Below are 21,553 nucleotides of genomic sequence, written 5' to 3'. Positions count from 1 at the left end.
GTTCCTTGAACCCTGTGACACTGTCTTCCTTTGCCTCTTTGTTTTTATCAAAACCACATCGCTCTTTGACTAGCCCAAGTCACTCTTCTTTGAAGATTTCCCAATCTGACTTACATCAGCTTCATTTTGGACCAATTTTACTGAGATCTTTTGTTGACTAGCTTTGGGGAAATCAGATGTGTTAGAGATAATTCCTACCTCAGTGGGATTCACAATTTTGTTAGTGAAGCCACTCATATCTCTAATAATTTGAGGCATCACAGACCAGGTGCCATATGGGTAGAACCCATACTGCATGTGACTGGTGTTCAGAAGAAAAACTGAGTCTCTTAGCGCAGATGTCAGGAAGGGCTTATAGAGAATATGGGACCTGGGTCAGGGCTCAAAAGAAGGAGAAGAGGAGAATAGAACAGGAAAGACTCTAAGACAGGAGGCATTAGATGAAGAAAGATAAAGAATTAGGATGGCAATGAAAGGGGACAAGACAAGAGGGTCTTGTGAAAAATTAGCACAGATTGCATTCACATTTCAATGGTCCTGGGGAGCCAGAATGACATATGTAAGAGCAGAGCCATATAGTCTACATCTTTGTATTCTCCACCAGCACAATCTTCCTTCCTTCCTTCCTTCCTTCCTTCCTTCCTTCCTTCCTTCCTTCCTTCCTTCCCTCCTTCCTTCCTTCTCTCTCTCTCTCTTTGAGAGAGTGTGAGGACATAGGGAGAGAGAATCCCAAACAGGCTGCACATTCAGCACAGAGCCCAACACTGGGCTTGATCTCACGACCCTGAGATCATGACCTTAGCTGAAATCAAGGTTGGATGCTCAACCAACTGAGCCACTCAGGTGCCCCTCCACTAGCACAGTTCTTTGCTCTGAATGCTTTTGTTTGCTAAGCATTAAGGGAGCATCTATTATGTTTAATTGGATTTACATTGACCTCATCTTATAGACCACAGATTTTAGAATTTGATTTTTTTAAGTTCCTATTTAACAAATTCCTTTTGGAAAGATGTTAAGTTTATTCTTCAAGGATCCTTCTGGGGATTGGAGAAGAAATATATAAATATTAAAAGGGCAAATGAATTAACCACCCATCAAGTAATCAATGGCTCCAAGCAGATCTTTGACAAAAACTAAATTTTTTTTTTTTTTTTTTTGCTGTGGACATTGGGTCTGTTTTTTCCCCTCAAAGTTACGCTTGGCTGTGTTATTAAACAAGTGCACATTACATAAAGTTCCCCAGTGACACATGCATTTGTGTAGGTGTCTGTTCCTGCAAGGTAACTCCAATGCACTCTCAGGGCAATGATGCCAAATTCTAATTTGTTCCTCAGTGGTGGGAGTGGGCTTGCTGAAAACCAGACCCTCTCCTCAGGCTTTCATCTACACAGTTTTATTATGGAATCTGGGATTAAGAAGAGTCAGCAGCCTGAAAAGACACACTTTCACATCCATCACCATGTACCCTTTAGCAGCCCAACTGACCCCAAAGAGGTTCTAACTGTCCTATTGTGTTTATGGCAATAGGAAATTCCACTGATCCTCACTTGAGCACAAACCAAGAATCAAACTTGTGTTTGCTCACGCTGTTGGTGACAACCACAAGGAGTTGATCTGCACCAGTGGTAGTTCTCAGAAAGGAGAAAGACAAATTGAAGGATGCCCATAAGGGTCTTCCCTATAAGTCATCCATGTGCTCTCAGTTATCCATGTGCACAGACAATGTTCTGGAGATACTTAAGAAGACTGCCAGACCACTCAGCTAAGATGTACAAATATTTTGGGCAGATGGTGACAGACTATCCTTTGTGAAATACCTGAGTAAGACCTGGGATGCAAGCAGCCAGCCAATCGAGTGGCTTTCCAGAGGAATTATTTGATGCATCTTTTTTTTATTTTAACATCTAGCCATGGTCATTTAACCTTTCCATTGACATTATTCAATTGACATAAGAAATTAGTTCTAGGGATCCCTGGGTGGCGCAGGGGTCTAGCGCCTGCCTTTGGCCCGGGTCGTGATCCTGGAGACCCAGGATCGAATCCCACGTCGGGCTCCTGGTGCATGGAGCCTGCTTCTCCCTCTGCCTGTGTCTCTGCCTCTCTCTCTCTCTCTCCGTGTGTGTGACTATCATAAATAAATAAAAATTAAAAAAAAAAAAACTAAAAAAAAAAAGAAATTAGTTCTACTGTAAAAAATTTAAATTCTGGAGGACTATGTTGTGGTTCTGAAGGCTGGTGCACAAGAGCCATTTACTTCTCTCTGGAGAGAGAAGTAAATGCCAGTGAACTCAGCCACGATGCTCACATTTTGACTCTTCTTGCAGGGAGATTGATGTAGGGCTTGCTTTCCCCCTGGGTGCTTCCATGCATAACACATAGAGTAAATTACACTAGGCTTCTGGAGAGGCAACGTGGCTCCAAGTCAGACAGATCAAAATTCAAATCTTGACCCCCTTACTTACTTTAGGCAAGTTACTTAACCTTTCTGAGTCTCATTCTCCTCCTTGCAAAAGTTATTAATGATAATATTTACCTTAGAAGATGGTTAGGGTAAATAAGGTAACATATGTAAAATACCTAGACTGTGTGCCCTTAATATATAATCATTTGGGCAGCCCAGGTGGCTCAGCAGTTTAGTGCCGCCTTCAGCCCAGGGCCTGATCCTGGAGACCTGGGATCGAGTCCCACATGGAGCTCCCTGCATGGAGCCTGCTTCTCCCTCTGCCTGTCTCTGTCTCTGTCTCTCTCTCTCTCTTTGTCTCTCATGAATAAATAAATAAAATCTTAAAAAAAATATATATATATATATAGTCATTTATCTCCCCTCCCAGTTCTACTGATGAAGAAGCTGAAGTGCCATGGGTTAAGGGCTTTATCTAGTGTAATAGTACTGGCAATTGGAAAATGAGCCAGCTAGACTCCAGTTTAATAAAAATGAGACTTTAGGGAGTCACATAACAGCATGAAAGCCAAAGAGTCACCATAAAAGGCCAACGCCCTACTTTAGCCATCTCTAAATTCAGAAGGAATTCAGCAATAGGACCACTGAAGCCATATGCAACCTCCCTCCCATTTTATTTGGGGCCCAGTCCAAGACCTAGAGGTCCCCTAGAATGCTTTCTATGGGAGGCAGTGTGTCACGTATCAGATGAGCAGGTACTTGGATCTTGTTGCTACTTCATTGTATGCAGGCCTCAGGAGTGATCAATGAGGGACATCAACCTTAGAATAAATTCTACTTGTAGTAGGTTGAATCTAATTTCCGTATCTGAAATCTCATTTTAAAATGTGTCCCTTATTTGGAAATTTTTTTTTTAAATTTTTATTGATTTATGATAGTCACACAGAGAGAGAGAGAGGCAGAGACACAGGCAGAAGGAGAAGCAGGCTCCATGCACCAGGAGCCCGACGTGGGATTCGATCCCGGGTCTCCAAGATCGCGCCCTGGGCCAAAGGCAGGCGCCAAACCGCTGCGCCACCCAGGGATCCCGTGTCCCTTATTTGGAAATAGGGTTTTTGTAGATATAATTAGTAAAGGTGAGGTCATACTGGATTAGGGTGGGTCTTAAATCCAATGACTGGTGTCCTTAAAAAAAGAGAAAAGCTTTCCCTGCACAGGAAGAAGTGGCCGTGTGGAGTAGAGGCAGAGAACGGAAGGCTGTCACTACAAGCCAAGGAATGCCAAGGATTTCAGGGAGCCTCTTGCAGGAAGGAAGAGGCAAGGGAGGATTCTTCTCTAGACCCTTCAGAGAGAGAATGACCTGGTCTACACACCTTGATTTCAGATTTCCAACCTCCAGAACCTTGAGAGAGTAGATTTCTGTTTAAATCCACTAAGTTTGGGGTAATTTGTTAGAGCTGCCCTAGGAACGCAGGTACCACTCTGCATCATACTAGGATTGCATGAGTTTTTATGGGATTTTCCTTCCAGTAGTGATTATTCTTCTCTCTCCTCTTTGGTTTCTTTTCATCTCGCCGGTTTTTCTCTTTGCCACTCTTACCACGAATTTTAGGTACCAGATTTTGGCACTGTCCTAGCTTCCACATTTTACAGTATGACTCTTGACTTCTCTAAACTCCACATTTATTGGCCTCAGCATGACTAGGACCAGCACACAGAAGGCTTGATTGAATGCTGGGCTTTAAGTTCCTCTGCCCCCTCCTAACCAGCTTCTGCCCCCAAACTGTAACCCCTGATTACTCCGTAGCCCAGATTCTTCACTGCAAAGCTTGGATGAACACCGGCCTTCCTTCCACACAGGTTACTGAGTTTAAAATACAATAGATCATAAAGAGCCTTGTAAAATGAAGGCTCAATTAAACTTGTAAGAGGCTATTCCATTATTATTAAAAAACCTTGCTGAAAAGATAAAGCACCTGGCAAATGGGAATTGTGCGTTTCTGATGTGTTATCCCTTCTTTCTTCCACCTTTGCACCTCCTGTCTGTGCCTTTACACTTCATTGACTTGATTCAGAGGTGGAAGGGCCATGGTTGTCTTTAATTTCTGAGAAGTGAAGCTTTTAATAATATAGTTACTGACAACCCCAGGCCTCCCACCATGACCCGGGCAAGAGGAAACATCAGGGATTTCTGACATCTCGTGCTGGCAGTATTTCTTAGGTCTTTCTTTCTTTCTTTCTTTCTTTCTTTCTTTCTTTCTTTCTCTTTCTTTCTTTCTTTCTTTCTTTTTCTCTTTCTCTTTAAGATTTTATTTTTAAGTAATCTCTACACTCAATGTGGGGCTAGAACTCATAATTCCAAGATCAAGAGTCACATGCTCTACCAATTGAGTCAGCTGGGCACCCCAAGTTCTTGTCTTTTCTTGATTCTGCACTATTACAGAGAGAGATCGTTAAATTCAGTTTACTGGCAAACATCTTCAGAGATTTGGGGAATGATGTGACTTTTATATTAAAAAAAATAAAGAAGCTTCGATAAGGAGGAAATTTCAATGATATACCTAGTTTTTTGTTTTTGTTTTTAGTAAAAAAGCCCCATGTTTAAACTGATTTGTAGCCAATGGTCAATCTTAATTTAAGATGTCAGTGGAGGAAGTGAAATAATTAGAATCAGCCAAGTAAGTAACCATTAGACTAATAGTTTTCCCCTCTAATCATTAAACTCCTAATTTATGTCATTTTTTTACATACATTATTTATGGCATTTCATCAGTTTTAAAACATGCCTTTTTTTCAGTTTTAACATCTATGAAATCAGGAAGTGTCTTGTAATCAGGGTTGCCTTTCATTTATAATTGCCAGGCTTCTTGTTTTATTTTCCTGAGTAGTACTTAAAATGTGAATGTATGTATGTATGTATGTATGTATGTATGTATGTATGTATTTATTTATTTATTTATATTTATTTCTTAAGTAATCTCTACACCCAAGGAGGGGCTTTAACTCATGACCCCGAGATGAAGAATCGCATGTTCCACCAATTGAGCTGGTTATGCGGGGGGCCTGTAAGTGCATTTTATGATTGTATTTCTATGAAATACAGTATTTCATTTAAAGAAGGTGGAAACTGTGAGATTTGCAATTAATTTATTTTTATAATGTTCTTATCAAATCTCAGTGTAACAAGTGTGATACATTTCCTGCGTCAGAAATACATACTTACATTGTTTGCCACAGAATTCAGTTATCTGTTCTTTTTGAGAACAGATGCACCATTAGAAAGAGAGGATACAATTTTGAGACTGAAGAATAGAAAGAAACTAGATTTAGACATAAAAGTATAATACAGCGTGAGGAAAAGTTAAACAATTGCATTTCCATAATTATATCCTTGCAAAATGTCTTCATAGAACCTGGTAAGTTTTCTGGTAAAGTCTGAACTAATGATGTGGCAAGAGGCCTGGTTTACAGCCCTCTGCCTGCTACTGAGTGACCCCCTATCCCTTCTGAGCCTCTGTTTTATGTATCAGACAAACCAATTGAGCTGGATGGTTTTTGAGATCCATTCCAGCTTGTTTTTAGCAAGCTCTGATATTTCTCTTTTTAAGAAGATTTATTCACATAGACATTTTAATCAATTTACTCGGGTCCACAAAGCCTAAATGCTTCTGATTCTCTTGTCTTACCAGTGTGGTCGATGACTTGCTGAAAGTTTTCATTTACCCTATAAAAAAACAAAAATATTGCGAGTCAAACAATGTATACAACTCAATTATACTAAATTGCATTTTAATTAAACAGATGAGAGTAAATGCAGAACTAGGCTCTATTATGGGAGAACTTTTTAAAAGCAATCAACAGCCAGGGACTGGAACAGTATTCTGTTGCATACTTTAAAATTGATATATAACTTATGTAATAATAGAGCAATCCTTCACGTATCCAGTTAAAATGAAAAGCCCTACCTGTCACACCTGCCCCCAGCAGAGTTACCCATGTTGTTGTCACCGATTTTCGCAAGAGAGATGTGTAAGGCACAAAGAAACACTTACAAGAATCCAGAGTCCAGCCACTGCTGAATACTGGCTTGTTTGGATTCTTCTACAAAAGAGAAAGAAACAGACCAGTCAATCAAAGCACACCAGCTAAAATAACACTACTCCATTATCCAACCACCACCATAGCTCTATTTCCTACATAGTTAGTCACATGTTTCTAAAAGCATATTCGTTTATTTTCTCAAGGCAAAACTTCCCACTTTCCATAATTAGTCTTTCCTGAGAACAAAGCATAAACCTGCCAAACGACTGACATCAAAACGAAAGAAAGAAAGAAAGAAAGAAAGAAAGAAAGAAAGAAAGAAAGAAAGAAAGAAAAAAGGAAATGTGAAAAGGAAGAAGCATAAATCACTGAAGTGCAAGAGATATTAGAATAATTTTTAAATTACCTGGTGTGAACATGAAGAGTGAAAAAGCATACCAGACTTTTGTCTCTCTCTTGTCGGATATAGCTCACCATGGACCCTCTCCTTATTGAATCATGACATTTACCTAAGGCAGCTAGCCAGTGATGTTTATTTGCAAGGAGTTCTCTGCCAGGTTCTAAACCAAATTTGCATTCATTCCAGGGACAAATTGCACTAGAGTCCCAGGATTGCCAAAGGCACCCTGTGTTAGAAAGGCACCAGTCTTTTAAGGTGGATCTTTGTCACTGGCTTAACAAATAGTCAATAGGCAAAAAGAAGAGGATAGAAAGCAATATTTCCTGGTAAATATTTCTGTCCTTTCTGGTTGGCTACAGGCTACTGTGGGTTGGTTTTCTTTGACTTTATCCCACTGAAGGGTGAAGTACCTGATTTACCCCTTCACAAGGTGTCTGGTGAACCAGAAAGGCCAAGTAAGCACGGAAGGTGCTTATTTTTTTAATGTAGGGACTCTATAGAGGCAGAATGAATTGGGTGGTGGGCAAAGAACAAAAACTATCAGTTATATCATAGAGGAGGGAAAAGTGTTTTCCCATTTATTATTCTTTAAGCTATTAAAATTATTGTGGATGCTTCGTGCAAGACCCTGAAAATAAGAAGAGCCTTTCAATAAAATGTTTGATGTCCTGCAGGAAGCCTCATGTCTCTGACATGGACTCCACTTAGAAAGGGAGCAGTTGGTCTATTTCCATCAAGGTGTGTGTTTTGAATGCTGGGGAGGTAAGAAGTTCCCATTTCACAGAAGTTTCTGGCATCCTTCCAGGAACACTAGTATCTTTCAAGCCAAGAGTTTGTTCCAAAATCATTTGCCCCCAGCCAAGACCCCCTCATCCCCCTTATCTCCCCACAGCCAGATGTTTTCAAGTAGCCCTGAGGGTCCATTCTCACCGAGCAGAGGAATGGTGAGTCTCCGGCTGTCCTCCTTGGGGCCCGGGAGCAGCTGCTCATCCAGGGGAGCCCAGGCCCTCTTGGTGGACCTCAGGATCTCTCTCTTGCTCTTTCCTCGGCCTCCTTGGGAGTTGCCAGAACCACGAGACCTCTCTGCCATTGTAAGAGATTTGGCAAACTGAAACATAAAAACATGTCAGACTTGATGAGTCAGCTTTTAGGCTTGCCTCAATGAGGAGAAGCCAGAGTGCCAACACGCCACCATAGTCTTCTGGAGCTGATTCCTCCACCCTCCCTAGCTGAGTTCCCTGTCTCAGCATGGAGAAGTGGTTCCTTTTCAGGGGAGAGGCAGGTGGGCACTGGGACTAAAGCCCCCTGCCTGTCATCAGGCCACATCCACCCTCTGGGCAATCCAATTGGGGGGTCTGCAATGTGGATGGAGAGCAAAGAAACTGTGGACTGGGAGGGGACACCAGCCAGGAAGAGAGATTCAAGGTATTGATTAACATAATCAGTATCCTTCAAATTTATCCAACAGTTGCATCTATACAAATATTCTCAGACAACCCAAAATGTGAAAAATAAAGACTTTGGCAACAGATGCACATGGATGAGTCCCACCTCTGCGACTTGTTGGGTGGCCTTGTATAAATTCTATAATTTTACTGCATTCTTTTATTTTTTAATTGGGTATAAATTGTCCTGAGTTTTAAAAACTGTTGACCCCAGCAGAGTACTAGATTCTATGTGGAATTCTATACATTCATTATTTTATTTAATTGCCAACAGAGGAAGGGATCTGTCACAATTTTCTAGTAAACTGAAGAGCAGAGAGATTGCATATCTAAAGTTGCATACCTAAAGCCACACAATAACCAGCACTCAAATGCAGGCACTGGACTCCAAGCATATTCCGGTGATTATTAAGCTATACCATCTAACTGATAGGATGATTGGGACAGTTAGAATGGTAATAAGTACGTTATGCTTATGGCACAAGAAATATTGATCATCCCTATTATCTCGTTTAACCTTTATTAATATCATTATGAGACTTGCAGAGTAAGAGACGGAGACAAAAGCTTAGAGCATCTGAGTAAATTGTTGAATTTCCCCAGATTATCAGGACATTAAGAAGGAGGGTCTCCTTCTTATTCATCAACGTATCTCCAGTATTTGACTGAATTCTCAGTACATAGTAGGTGCTAAATAAGTGCTAACTATAAATATAAATACTAAATATAAATATAATACTAAATATAAAGTTAAAGTAGCAAAGTTAGGATTCAAAACCATGCTTTCTGACTAAATTCTTTCCATGGCATCTGCCTCAACTTGTATTACTTTATTCTTCAAGTTTAGAGAAATGACTAAATAGTCAAATAACTACCTCAACAACCTGTCTTGCATTGCTAAACTCACTCATAATCACTGGTCACATGACTTAACCCATTGTTTCTAATCAATATTTTATCAAGGTGAGTCTTACAGATTTATTGTAAACATTTGAATATTTTCATTTAAGTATGGGTAGGTGAGCATTCTTGATGCAATTGGCAGTGAGAGTTTCCTTACATGCTTTGTACATTAAAATTCTATAATTCAATTGAAGTATAAATATTCACTTATTGTTATAATAGTAAATTAGTGCAAAATCAATGACAGTTGTAATGTCTGTGAATTTTATGATTAAAAAAGCAAATACTAAGAAATTTCAATTATTTAAAAATTATGACAAAGGGTAGACAGTTAATAACTATATCAACAGTGACTCATGTAATCAGCCAACTTGAGAAAGTTAACTTTTGGGGGGCACCTGAGTTGCTTAGTTGGTTGAGTATCCAACTCTTGATTTTAGTTCAGGTTGTGATCTTGGCTCAAGTCAGGTCATGACCTCAGGGTATGGGATCAAGCCCCACTTTGGGCTCTGAGCTCAGCAGGGAGTCTGCTTGAGATTCTCTGTCTCCTTCTGCCCACCCTCTCCTCCCCCTGCATGGGTTCTCTCTCTCTCCCTTTCTGAAATAAATAAATAAATATTTTTTAAGAGGAAAGTTAACTTTCAGAATATCCTCTGGGAACAAATATATGTTAATAAAAATTCTGATGCTAACACAAGACAAAAATAATACAGATAAGATTATCTTTCTAAACTTTATAGGATTATTTGGTGTAGTAGAATCCATAACACTAGACAAAATAAACTTTAAGAATTTAATTGAATTGGATTTCATTTCTGGCTATTTAATTTTACTCATACTTTGGCTCTTTTGAGTAAAAAAGTTCTGTTTGGCAACACCATGCATCTTGTGTGTGTATTCAACTCTGACAATGTAAGATTTCACAAGGAGGGAAAATATCCTTGTGAAATCGTGCTCAACAAGATTCATGAGACAACAAACTCAATACGTGCTCATGGTCTGAAGAGAAGGATAAAGTATCATAGAAAAATAGGACATACCCTAAAACAGTCTTGCTCCTCCACCAACCTCAGCTGACAGTGAGGTCCTGTTTTGCACCAATCCACTCTGTAGTGGGAGCAGGAGCTGTCAAGCAGCTAAAGTCCTCAAACTGCTGCTTCTGTACTACAACGTCAAATTTTAACAGAGCTACCGTTTCTTTCAAATATAACACTGTAAAAATCGTCAAAGTTCTAGATAGAAGTGCTGCTTTATTGGGTATGTCCCGAAACTTCTGTTCTTAAATGGCGTGTTTGACCTCAGCCACTGGGCTTGCACAAGCAGTGAGGATATGCTCCCTGCCAGCTCCCCTGTAGTTGGCTTTAGAGCAGCAAAAGGCTGCCAAGGAAAGTGGGAACCCTTGCTAAAGGCGAGGGTCAGGGACCACTTTGTAAAGAAAAACTCTTTTGTTCCCTGCTGTTTTGGTGGATGCCTTTCCCGTTAAGTAAACAAATCTGCTTTGGATTCTCCCATGCTTAGATGACCCTCCTTTGGCATCCACTGGCTTGAACCAAAGAGCAAGCAGTTCTTTGCAAGGGACACAGATGTGGTGGCAGCCCTGAATTGCTCAGGTGACTGGCGGGCCGAAGTGTTTGGGATACAGTCTCTGCTGAATCCTCTGATTAACCCGTTTATCCCCAGGACCATTTGGAACCAAATTCTTGCCAAAGCTGACTTGGTCCAAAGTGAATCTTCATCTGAGATTATGTTGCCATCTGTGCCTGAAGGTCTCTTCCCTGTCTTCAGATCCCTTCTGTTCGAATTACAATACCATTAATCCTTATGTGTATAAAGAACCTCCTTTAATGTAAGAAATTTCTTATATTATCATGTTTAATAGGAAAGAGGATGAAAAACAGGCACCAAGGACAATTTTGTAAAAAAAAAACTAAGGAAAAGTATATTGAAAAGACAAAAAAAAAAAAAAAAAAAGAGAGAGAGAGAGAGAAATGTACCAAAATGTCCTCACGTTTTAAGAATTTTTTTAAATACTCAAAATATTGGTGTTGTAACATTAATTTTATATGACATTTTTTTTCACTTGAGCAAATGCAACAATAAATGCTCCTTTTCGCTGTGAAGCCTTCAGCCCACAGAGAAATCACAGGATTTGATACCTTGATACTCAAAGCTGTGACAGTAGTTACATTCTTGTCCTCTGGGGTTATTTAACTTTTTCACCTCTATGCAAACAGGTTGTCTTGCCAAAAAGGTTGTTCATACTGGAGAATAGGGACTGTGGATTATTTATCTCTGTGTTTCCCATAGATCCCAGCACAGAACTCTGCCCAGGGTAAATAATCTGTAACTGTAAGTTGATTGCTTGGTTATTTGGTAAAGGGACACCAGCTGGCTTAGCCAGCATTCTTGGTTCTAACGTGGTTAAAGGGTAAGTGCTTTCAGGTCACATAACTCCAGATTTTAATCTCAGCTCTGCCGCTTTTTTGACATCTCTTTGGGGGAAATTTTCAAACATCTCTGATAATCTATTTCTTCTCTATAATGACTATGAAATAACCACTTCAGATGGCTGTTGGAAAAAATTAATGAAAAATGTATATAAAACAATCAATACCCAAGTGGGCCAGTTTTTTTTTTCTTTTTCCTTCTCTATGTTGTCTCTGTATGTCATTTTCATGTCAAGAACTGTCAAGTAAAGGAAAAGAATCACCAATCAATGTAACAATTTGGTTCTTTTTCCATAGGAGATACATTCGACATTCATAGTTTGATTTTTTTTAAATTTTTATTTATTTATGATAGGCACACAGTGAGAGAGAGAGAGAGAGGCAGAGACACAGGCAGAGGGAGAAGCAGGCTCCATGCACCGGGAGCCCGACGTGGGATTCGATCCCGGGTCTCCAAGATCGCGCCCTGGGCCAAAGGCAGGCGCTAAACCACTGCGCCACCCAGGGATCCCGACATTCATAGTTTGTAGATAACTTGGGTCATCTTGAGATTGCTTAGTTTGAGTAATTGAGAAATATAGTTGGAAAGTATTAGAATAAAATATTTCTGTGACCATGAGATGCAGATTTACCTGACACTAGAGACTCATATCAGAGTTTAGAAATTCCTTTAACTATAGTATTAATTTCAGGGTTATAATTGATAATTGTAGGCTGTAGTTCGAGCCTTGGCTCCACTTCTGAAGGAGCCCCATGGTCAGGAAGAGAACATCACAATAGGAAAAAATTCCACAAGCATTCTGATCCACGGGAATCTCACCATCTCTATGTCTCTACTATGAATCCTCATCACTATTCGGTTCAAGCCTTTTGTTAAGATCTCAAATGGTATCCAGTTTGCTTTGCTCTTCTATCTGCCATATAAATAACTTGCCTCAGTAGAAAAATTTAGAAGTCTACATAGAGCCATGTGCTTCAGGAAGACCTGTCCCTTTCCCAGCTGTGACATCACTCATAGAGGTTTGAAAAGGAAGCCTTGAGAGTCCCTCATGCTCTCACCAAGATGATTACCATGAGCTTCAACACCACTTTCTTCCTTCCACAGACTGAGACCAGTCCTGGGAGGTGTACACTTGAAGGGAACTGATTCACACTTCTTACTCTAGGAGACCATAGGACAAATCCCATTATGCTCTTGAACCATGCTCATGTGGCAGTGGACATTGCCTCATCTGGATGTGGCAGTGGACATTGCCTCATCTGGCCCAATCTCCTACCTTCTCCAGATGCTTCCAACCCCTGTGCCCTCTGGAATTCATGGATTGTCACCTACTAAATCCACTTTATCTTCAGCTCTTCACTGAATGTCCCTTTATCTCCTGTTTCTAATTAAAACCTGAACATGGTTTCCTTTGCCACTCTCAAGCTGTGGCTTTATCCTTTTCACTCATTGAATCAGGACTATAATCTTGGAGATGGTATAAATTTCCTCCATGTTCCTAATTGCTGCTTTCAGATCTTATTTCCTCTGTCTTTTGAAGCATAAGCTATCAGACTATGGAGATATCCAGGATATTTACCCTCATTTACTGAAAAAGGAATGGTATTTCTGTCATCCTCCTGGAAGATTTCATTGTCAATATGGGCAATCCATCAACACCTCACCACTCAGTTCAATGATCTGCCCATTTACAATATTCCTTCCCTCCACTCAACTCTCATGGTCATACTTCATCACTATAAATGAACAGCCTCCAAATTCCCAGTTTAAAGCATCCCTTGTCACCCCTATTCTACTCACAGACTTTGCTTGAGCACCATTTTTCTTCCCTATTGGATCGTTCCCTTTAGCTTACAACATGCTATCATGTCTCTCATCTTAAAATAATCCTCCTTTGACCCTTCAATCTCTATCCAACTCCTACTTTAGTTTCCTATTCAACTCATGATGATTCCTTAATTCACATTTCCAAATCTGGTCTAGACCCTTAGAATAGGGGACCTGAGCTTCAGAGTGGGGTATTTCTAGTTACTTGACATCTTCACTTGGATACTTTTATTTTTTTAACTTAATAGGTGTCATGCTGAAACCTTTATTCTTTCCTTGACTTCTGCTTGCCTTCTAAGTACCTGCCTTTATTTCAGTGTTCCCCATCTCAGTAACTGGTGACACTATTCAGGCAGTTGCTCAGGCCAAGAACTTATGAGTCTTCCTTAATTCCTCTATTCCCTTTACATGCCATATCAAGTCACTTAAAAGAGGATGAGAGACGGGTCCTTAAAATATATCTCACACTGACCTCCTCTGCTGCTGCCAATCTGATATGAATCAAACTTATAGTCTCATTTGGATCACAGCAAATGCTCCCATGTTCATCATCATCCACACCTCCCACTCTCTTATTACCCACCCAAATTAGTATGCTAACACTCAACTACCAGTTCTTCTCATTTCAGAATTTTCAGTACTTCACTATTTTCTCTTAATGAACATAATATTTTTATCTTTTTTTTTAAATACCATGGTCTTAGGGGTGCCTGGGTGGCTCAGTTGGTTAAGCATCTGTCTTCAGCTCAGGTCCTGATCCCAGGAACCTGGAAATTGAGCCCCATGTCAGGATCCCTGCTCAGCAGGGAGCCTGCTTCTCCCTCTTCCTCTCCTTTTCTACCTGCTTGTGCTTACTCTCTCTCTCCCTCTCTTTCTCTCTCTGTCTTAAATAAATAAATAAATAAATAAATAAATAAATATCTAAAAAAATTAAATGCCATACTTTCTCGGATTACCTCCTATCTCACTCAAGGCTTTTTTCTCAAGATCTTTTGCTAGCTTTTCTAATTTTTTTTTAGAGTGGAGGGAGGGGCAGAGAGAGGGAGAGAGAGAATTTTAAGCGGGCTCCATCCCAGCATGGAGCCTGACACGGGGCTCGATCTCGTGACCCTCAGATCACGACCTGAGTTGAGATTAAGAATCCAATGCTAAACTGACTGAGCCACCCAGGCACCCCTGACTTACCAAAATTTTGACTGTTCCACACCTCAAATTTCAGCCCATTCTTATTTTCTCTATCTACATGCTCTCCCTATATGAGTATGGCTTTAATTGCTCCTCTGTAATCTTATAGTTTAGTGTAAACCTCTATTAAAGTATTTTTGTATTGTTTTATAAGTTTGTGTTTATAATTCTGTTTAACCATTGTGGGATTTTCTTCAGGACAGAGATCTTAGCTCTCCTATCATAATTGTAGAAAAAGGTACTCAATACATGTTTGCTGAATAAATTGCTGTTTAAATGAATACCAACAAGGGATTGAGAAATATCAAGCAAAATTGGTTATGAAGTCATTAATAAAACTTAGATACTCAACAATTAAATAATTTATGGGAAGTTACAACTTGCCAGGAATAGGTATATGGTATTGGGGAACAATGTAATCTGAATTAGAGAAGTGATCAGATTATATACATATACATATATATTTGCACACATATATACAAATATATATCAATATATATTCAACTATATAAATATATTTATTACCTCCATTTTGAAGCAAAATTTTCTGGGTAATCCCTTGATGCTCACTTCTATTATTTCAACCAAAATTATCTGAGTAAATACCTTCTTTTACCTTATGTGTCTTCCAACAGCTACCAACAGATAAAAGATCTTAACTCATCACCAAGGAAACAAAATGTAATTTATTTTAATTAATCAACAAATAGTTCATTGGCTGTATGACATTGGGCATGTGGTTTCAAGTTGTCTTGGAATGTCATTTCCTCTTGCATAATATGAGAGAATTGGATGAGATGAGATGATTCCATAAGATGGTTTTTCTATTTCAAGCCTCCACATAGCCTATTAGTTGACCAATGGAGCTCACATTTTAAAAATATTTTAAAGCTATATCCATCAAAATTATACAAGGGATTAAAAAAAAAAGCAACACTGTTCCTATTATTTGAAAGACCACTCAAAAACTCAAGCGACAAAGCCAGGCCAGGAATGCCCTTCTGCTCTTCCTCCCTGTCCAAGTACCAAAGTCTCACAAAGATGAATAAAGATTTCCAAGTGATTCAGTAAAGTAGAGGCAGATCCTAGAGAATAGAGTGTTCTGTCAACACTCTGCTAGAAGGAACAAGCAGTCTGTGTTGACTTGCTCTGTGGGTGGCTTCCTCCCACCATGAAATATGTGAAGGGTGCTCTCTCGTGCCATTTAGGAGCAAACTGGATTTAAACACAAGAAAGTTGTGCCCAAGTTGGAATCCAGAGTCAGTTCTCTTAGACTTGGCATTTTCATCTTTTGCTGGTGAAATAAGCTAGAGTGTTAAGATTATAGTCAAGAACCATATATACAGCTTCCTAGAAACTTGAAACGCCTTTGAGGCTGGTAAACTTGAATCAACTGGTTCACCTACTGCTAGCCCTGTTCTAATCCCTTTCCAATTTTAAAGAGATTTTTCTTTCTCAATGATTCTGTCTTTTCTCATTATCTCTACTCTTGTACTCTCCGCAGGTGCCTTGCCTCACCCTGGGGAAGGAGAATGAAAGGATGTGGAGGTATCTCTCATTCCCATAGCACCACAATCCAGGTTTCTCCGTGTACATCCCATTCTGGAGGCATAGAACTATTTGCTGTTTTCAAGTGCTCTCCTCTCAGATGCTACTGGGTGCAGATCCCACTGCTGGTGCTGCTTCTCTCTTTCCTGGGTACCATTTCATCAAGTTCAAATAAAACTCATTCTGTAAAACTTTCCTTATCACTCTCCACTCTCATCCTAGTCCATTTCTGGCACTCACAGCAACCTGCGCAACTCCTTATTATAGCACTTTTCACACTCAAGTAGTTTGTTTACACTTCTACCTTTCTTTTTTTTTAAGACTTTATTTATTTATTCATGAGAGACACACACACAGAGAGAGAGGCAGAGACACAGGCAAAGGGAGAAGCAGGCTCCATGCAGGGAGCCCGATGTGGGACTCAATCCCGGGACCCCAGGATTACGCCTTGAGCTGAAGGCAGGCGCTTAACCCCTGAGCCACCCAGGCATCCCATACACTTCTGCCTTTCCCACTTAACTCAAGGACCATGACTTGTTTTGTTTTGTTTTGTTTTGTTGTTTTTTGTCCATGGCACTTAGTGTAGGCCATGGGTAGTGACAGGTGATCAGCGATGATTGTTTAATGAATGAATGATTGTTCTGCTGCTGGACTCTGTCTCTGCTCTCAGGAGAGGAGAATTGTGACTTACTTATCTTTGGAGTCTCTGTCCCATCAAAGACAGTACTGTGCACTAGTCATTCTTCATAAAAATGTATTGTATGTAAGAACTACTAAGTAAATAAATGCAATAACAATATCTGCTAATTAAATTCAATTCAATATTTTACTGTCTACTCTGTAAAGAAACTTTGAAGAGCTTATAGTTGATCACAAAAAATAGTACTTATTAACCATATATTGCGAAGTAGAACATAATATGCATTTTAAGAGAAGTATAAAACAACTGTTCTCAAATAGTAAAGGAGAAAAATGTTCATTTAGGGAAATAAAAAAGGTTTCTTGGAAGGGGAAGTATTGGCTCTGGCTCTTGAAGATGGGTAATGGATAGGCAAACATTCCAGACAGGGGGATTAAAATGCATGTGAGCAATTATAGCATAAATTTCACCAAAGGGCTATTCAGCAGTGGATTTGCAACCATTAAACAGATGTTCTTCAATGTTAGCTTACTGAAATCACAAGTCATCTTAGCTGATGGTGTGATGATTAATTTTATGTGTCTACTTGACTCCAGTACAGGGTGTCCAGATATCTGGCTAATCATGATTTCTGGGTGTGTCTATGAGGGTGTTTCCAGAACAGATTAGCATTTAAATCAGTAGACTGAGTAAAGCAGATTGCTCTCCCCAGTGGGGACAGGAATTATTCAATCTATTGAGGTCTGAAGAGAAGAAAAAGGTGGAAAGAAAATTCTCTTTTTCTCTGTCTGACTGTTGAGCTGGGAAATCAGAATCCTCATGCTATAGTACTGGGATTTACACCAGTGATGTTCCTGGCTCTCAAGCTTCAGATTCAGACTAGATCTATGCCACCAGCTTTCCCATGTCCCGAGCTTACAAATGGCAGATCATGGAATGTCTCAGGTTCCACAATTACATGAGCAATATATAGGTAGATAGATCAATGGATAGATAGATATAGATTTCTCTCTCTCTCTCTCTCTCTCTAATTGAGTATATATAATTATGCTTATGTTATATACATATAAATATGTGCTATATCAATTATCTCATTTCTCTGGAGAACCCTGACCAATGAAGATTGCTGTTTCTCTTAAGAATACTCTTAGTTGGGCTCTATCACAATTTCCTTCTATACACCTTGCCTGATATCTATAAAAAAAAAATGACCTGTCAAGCAATTTGCTTTAAGATTTTCAGGTGTACACATCTCAAGTTTAAAACATGTTGTTAGGGCTTCCTAGGTGGCTCAGTTGGTTAAGTGTCTGCCTTTGGCTCAGGTGATGATGGGTCCTGGGATCAAGCCCCACATCAGGCTCCCTGCTTAGTGGGGAGTCTGCTTCTCCCTCTCCCTCTGCCTCTTCCCCTCTGCTCATGCTCATGCTCAGTCTCTCTCTCAAATAAATAAGTAAAATCTTTAAAAAAATATTGTTATGCAATAAAAATTGCGTATTTCAGTCCTTTTTTTTCGGTCCTTATAATGGTTAACTTCTTAACTACAATGAGAAAGTGTTCCATCCAAGAACACAGAAATAGATGGTAGTGAGGAGAAGAGATCAAGACCTAAGTCAGCCCCTGGGTCTAAATCATCTTTCCTATCTGAATTATTCACAAAGGCAAATTCTAGCATATTCTTTATTCTTCTAACATCAAAGGTATCATCATCCTTGCCTTCCCACTGTGACCATAACCATAAAATCTCTCAGGGAATGTAGAGAAGGAAACATATTATTCTTTATAAGTGATTATGAGAAACTGTTCTGATATTACAACTTTATACCTGTTGATTATATTGAAAAGACAAAGTCTGTCCCAGATAAAAATCTACATATGCAGAAGTAGGTTATCAATGCATTGTTGGAAGAATTCCTTCATTAAGTCAGGTAGACTTTGTATTATTTCTTAGAACAGTATGTGAATTTATAGTTATTTCTAAATTTAAAATTTAGTGGAAAAAATGCAAAGCAAAACAAAAAGAAAGCCCTATACAATTCATCAAACTAAATGCCAATAGTATTAAGGATTTTTTAAAAAGATTTTATTTATTTATTCATGACAGACTGAGAGAGAGAGGGAGAGAGGCAGAGACACAGGGAGAGAAGCAGGCTCCATGCAGGAAGCCTGACGTAGGACTCAATCCCAGGTCTTCTGGATCACACCCTGGGCTGAAGGCGGCGCCAAACCGCTGGGCCACCGTGGCTGCCCTAGTGTTAAGGATTTAATATGAAAAGATGAAATAAAAATAGTCTTAGAATAAAATATTCTAAAAGAGTAGAACTTTTTTTAATCTTGAGGTGGTAAAACTTTGTGGAAAAATGACCCCAAAGTGAATAAAGGGAAATCACAATGGATTTAACAAGTTAAGAATTTAAAATTTCCTATGGCAAAAATGATAAAAATGTCAAAATGTCAAAAAATCTGTAAAAATATTGACAGTATATATGACAGTATTGACAGTATATATTTTTTTAAATTTTTTAATAATAAATTTATTTTTTATTGGTGTTCAATTTGCCAACATACAGAATAACACCCAGTGCTCATCTGGTCAAGTGCCCCCCTCAGTGCCCGTCACCCATTCACCCCCACCCCTTGCCCTCCTCCCCTTCCACCACCCCTAGTTCTTTTCTCAGAGTTAGGAGTCTTCCATGTTCTGTCTCCCTTATGAAAAACTTTTATATCCTTGATGTATGACATGCAATTATAAATCAATAAAAAAAGATACATAGAAATAAAAGCAATGTAATGAAGCAATACAAAAATAGGGAAATCAGGGTACCTGAATGGCTCAGTTGGTTAAGTTTCTGACTCTTGATCTCAGCTCAGGCCTCAGTTTCAGGGTTGTGAGTTTAAGCCCTACTTTGGGTTCTAAGCTTTTTTTTTTTTTTAAAGGGTACTCTATGAATGGCTAAAAAATATAAATGTAATATTCAAGGAAATGAAAACTAAAAAGACAATAGGTTACCATATTAGATTCTCAGAAATTCATTAGTGTGAAAACACCTAGAAGGTGGGAAATTGACACTTGTCATTGTGGAAATATTAATTACTTGAACCTCCTGGAGAGCTCAGGTAATATGTACCAATGTCTAAAGGATGCAGACCTGTGGGGAGATGGGAAAGCTATTCTTTAGAGTAGAATGCCAACAAATAATGATGGCAAGAATGGAAGAGTTAGAAAATCATCCTCTGAACCACAATGAAGTAATAAGTACCAGTGAAAATGACACACAAGTCCCAATAGTTACAAAAGAAAGTCAAAATAGCATCTTCATCTTATCTCAGAAACATTGCTTGAAATGGTATTCACAAACTAGGGGAAATAAACTAACAATTTTGAGCCTAGAGCATTTCCATTCCCTGTGTTTTTTTATCTTTCCATGTTAATGGCAGCCACCAGGCAGTCACAGGAGTGCTGAAATCATCTGGGCCAGAATCCATGACAATTAGATTGCTCACCTTATTGCTAATAGTCTTTCTTCTGGGCATCACTGGGTCATACAGCTGCAAGTAAAGGAGTTTCAGAACATACCACAGCTGCCCTTCCATTCCAACAGACAGAAAATGAGAATAGTGGACTAATACCTTTCCCCCACAGGCTGGAAACAAACAAACAAATGGAAAGAATGACTATACCAGAAGAAAAGAATTTTGGCAGAGAAGTGGCCCTTGTAGCTTGCTTGTAGTTGATCTCAGAAAGTGTCTGTTTTTATTTGGATGCCTTCCTGTCTCCTTGAGAATCACAGCTGCTAACACTAAAAAGTCCTTGTGACCACAGAACTGTGACCAGGTTTCTATCTGCTCCTATTTAGAAGTGAGGCATGGGAAAGCCAGGACAGTGTGCTGGCCACAATCTGCAGTCAAATTGGGGATAAAGATACATAGTGATTTTCTCCACACCCCCCCTCCAAGAAAGCAGTTAGAAAGTAGTTAGAAATGACAGGATTATTAGTAACAAGTCCTGGACTCAGGGAAAGTGTTTTGGGGGGAGCAGGGGAATGAATACAATGGTTCCAGTTGTGTTTTTATTTCTATGAACCCTCTGGCTGTTCCTTTAATGCCCTTGACTGTTGGCAGTAACGTCAGGTCTGAATGCCGGGCTAGAATGTACTTTGCTGAGGAAGTAAAGCAAACTTGTCTTCATTTGGTTACCATGGTTATGGTACTGTGTGTTACCAACCCAACAATTTGCATTGCAAACCGTCACTGGAGATGCGGACTGTGGAACCTGATATTCCAGGTGGAGAGATTCAATTCCCAGGAAGTTCTACTGGAAAGTTCAGAGGATACAAAACATAAACATACACACATATTCCCAAACCCATAAAGAAAAGGACCAAACTGTTAAGGCTAATAGTCCTGCCTTCGTGGGATTTCAGTATCTAAGAAGAATTTTAATTGAAAGATCAGGCAATTCCACTTGAGAAAGATAAATAAGCACAATGTCAACTTCATCCTAAAAAAATTAAATTTCACGGTCAGATTTACTGTGCATCCTTACAAAGGACAGAATGCTAAAGCACTACCTAAAAGTGATTCTATTCTTCAGTTGTGCATGCCAACAATTCTTTTCATCTTGAAAAACTGGATTATCAGAGTTACAATGATAGAAAAGAACATGTGGGGGCAGCCTGAGTGGCTCAGCGGTTTAGTGCTTGCCCTCGGCCCAGGGC

The 21,553-nt window shown here is 39.4% G+C and overlaps 1 protein-coding gene across 1 annotated transcript in view; it reads right to left on the bottom strand.

Annotated features, from left to right (window-relative positions):
* The window catches only part of ITPRID1 (ITPR interacting domain containing 1), an 89,861-nt gene extending 69,386 nt beyond the window's left edge, over positions 1 to 20,475 (bottom strand). The window contains 4 exon segments of the mRNA XM_026019136.2: positions 6,088 to 6,125; positions 6,454 to 6,502; positions 7,773 to 7,950; positions 20,340 to 20,475. Of these exon segments, the coding sequence (XP_025874921.2) occupies positions 6,088 to 6,125; positions 6,454 to 6,502; positions 7,773 to 7,950; positions 20,340 to 20,429 (355 nt within the window). The 5' untranslated portion in view covers positions 20,430 to 20,475.
* Between the last annotated feature and the right edge of the window lie 1,078 nt (positions 20,476 to 21,553).

Source organism: Vulpes vulpes, chromosome 7 (assembly GCF_048418805.1).
Source record: "Vulpes vulpes isolate BD-2025 chromosome 7, VulVul3, whole genome shotgun sequence".
Lineage (NCBI taxonomy): Eukaryota > Metazoa > Chordata > Mammalia > Carnivora > Canidae > Vulpes > Vulpes vulpes.
Note: the sequence above shows the minus strand (reverse complement) of the source record. Positions and strands in the feature narration are given on the sequence as shown.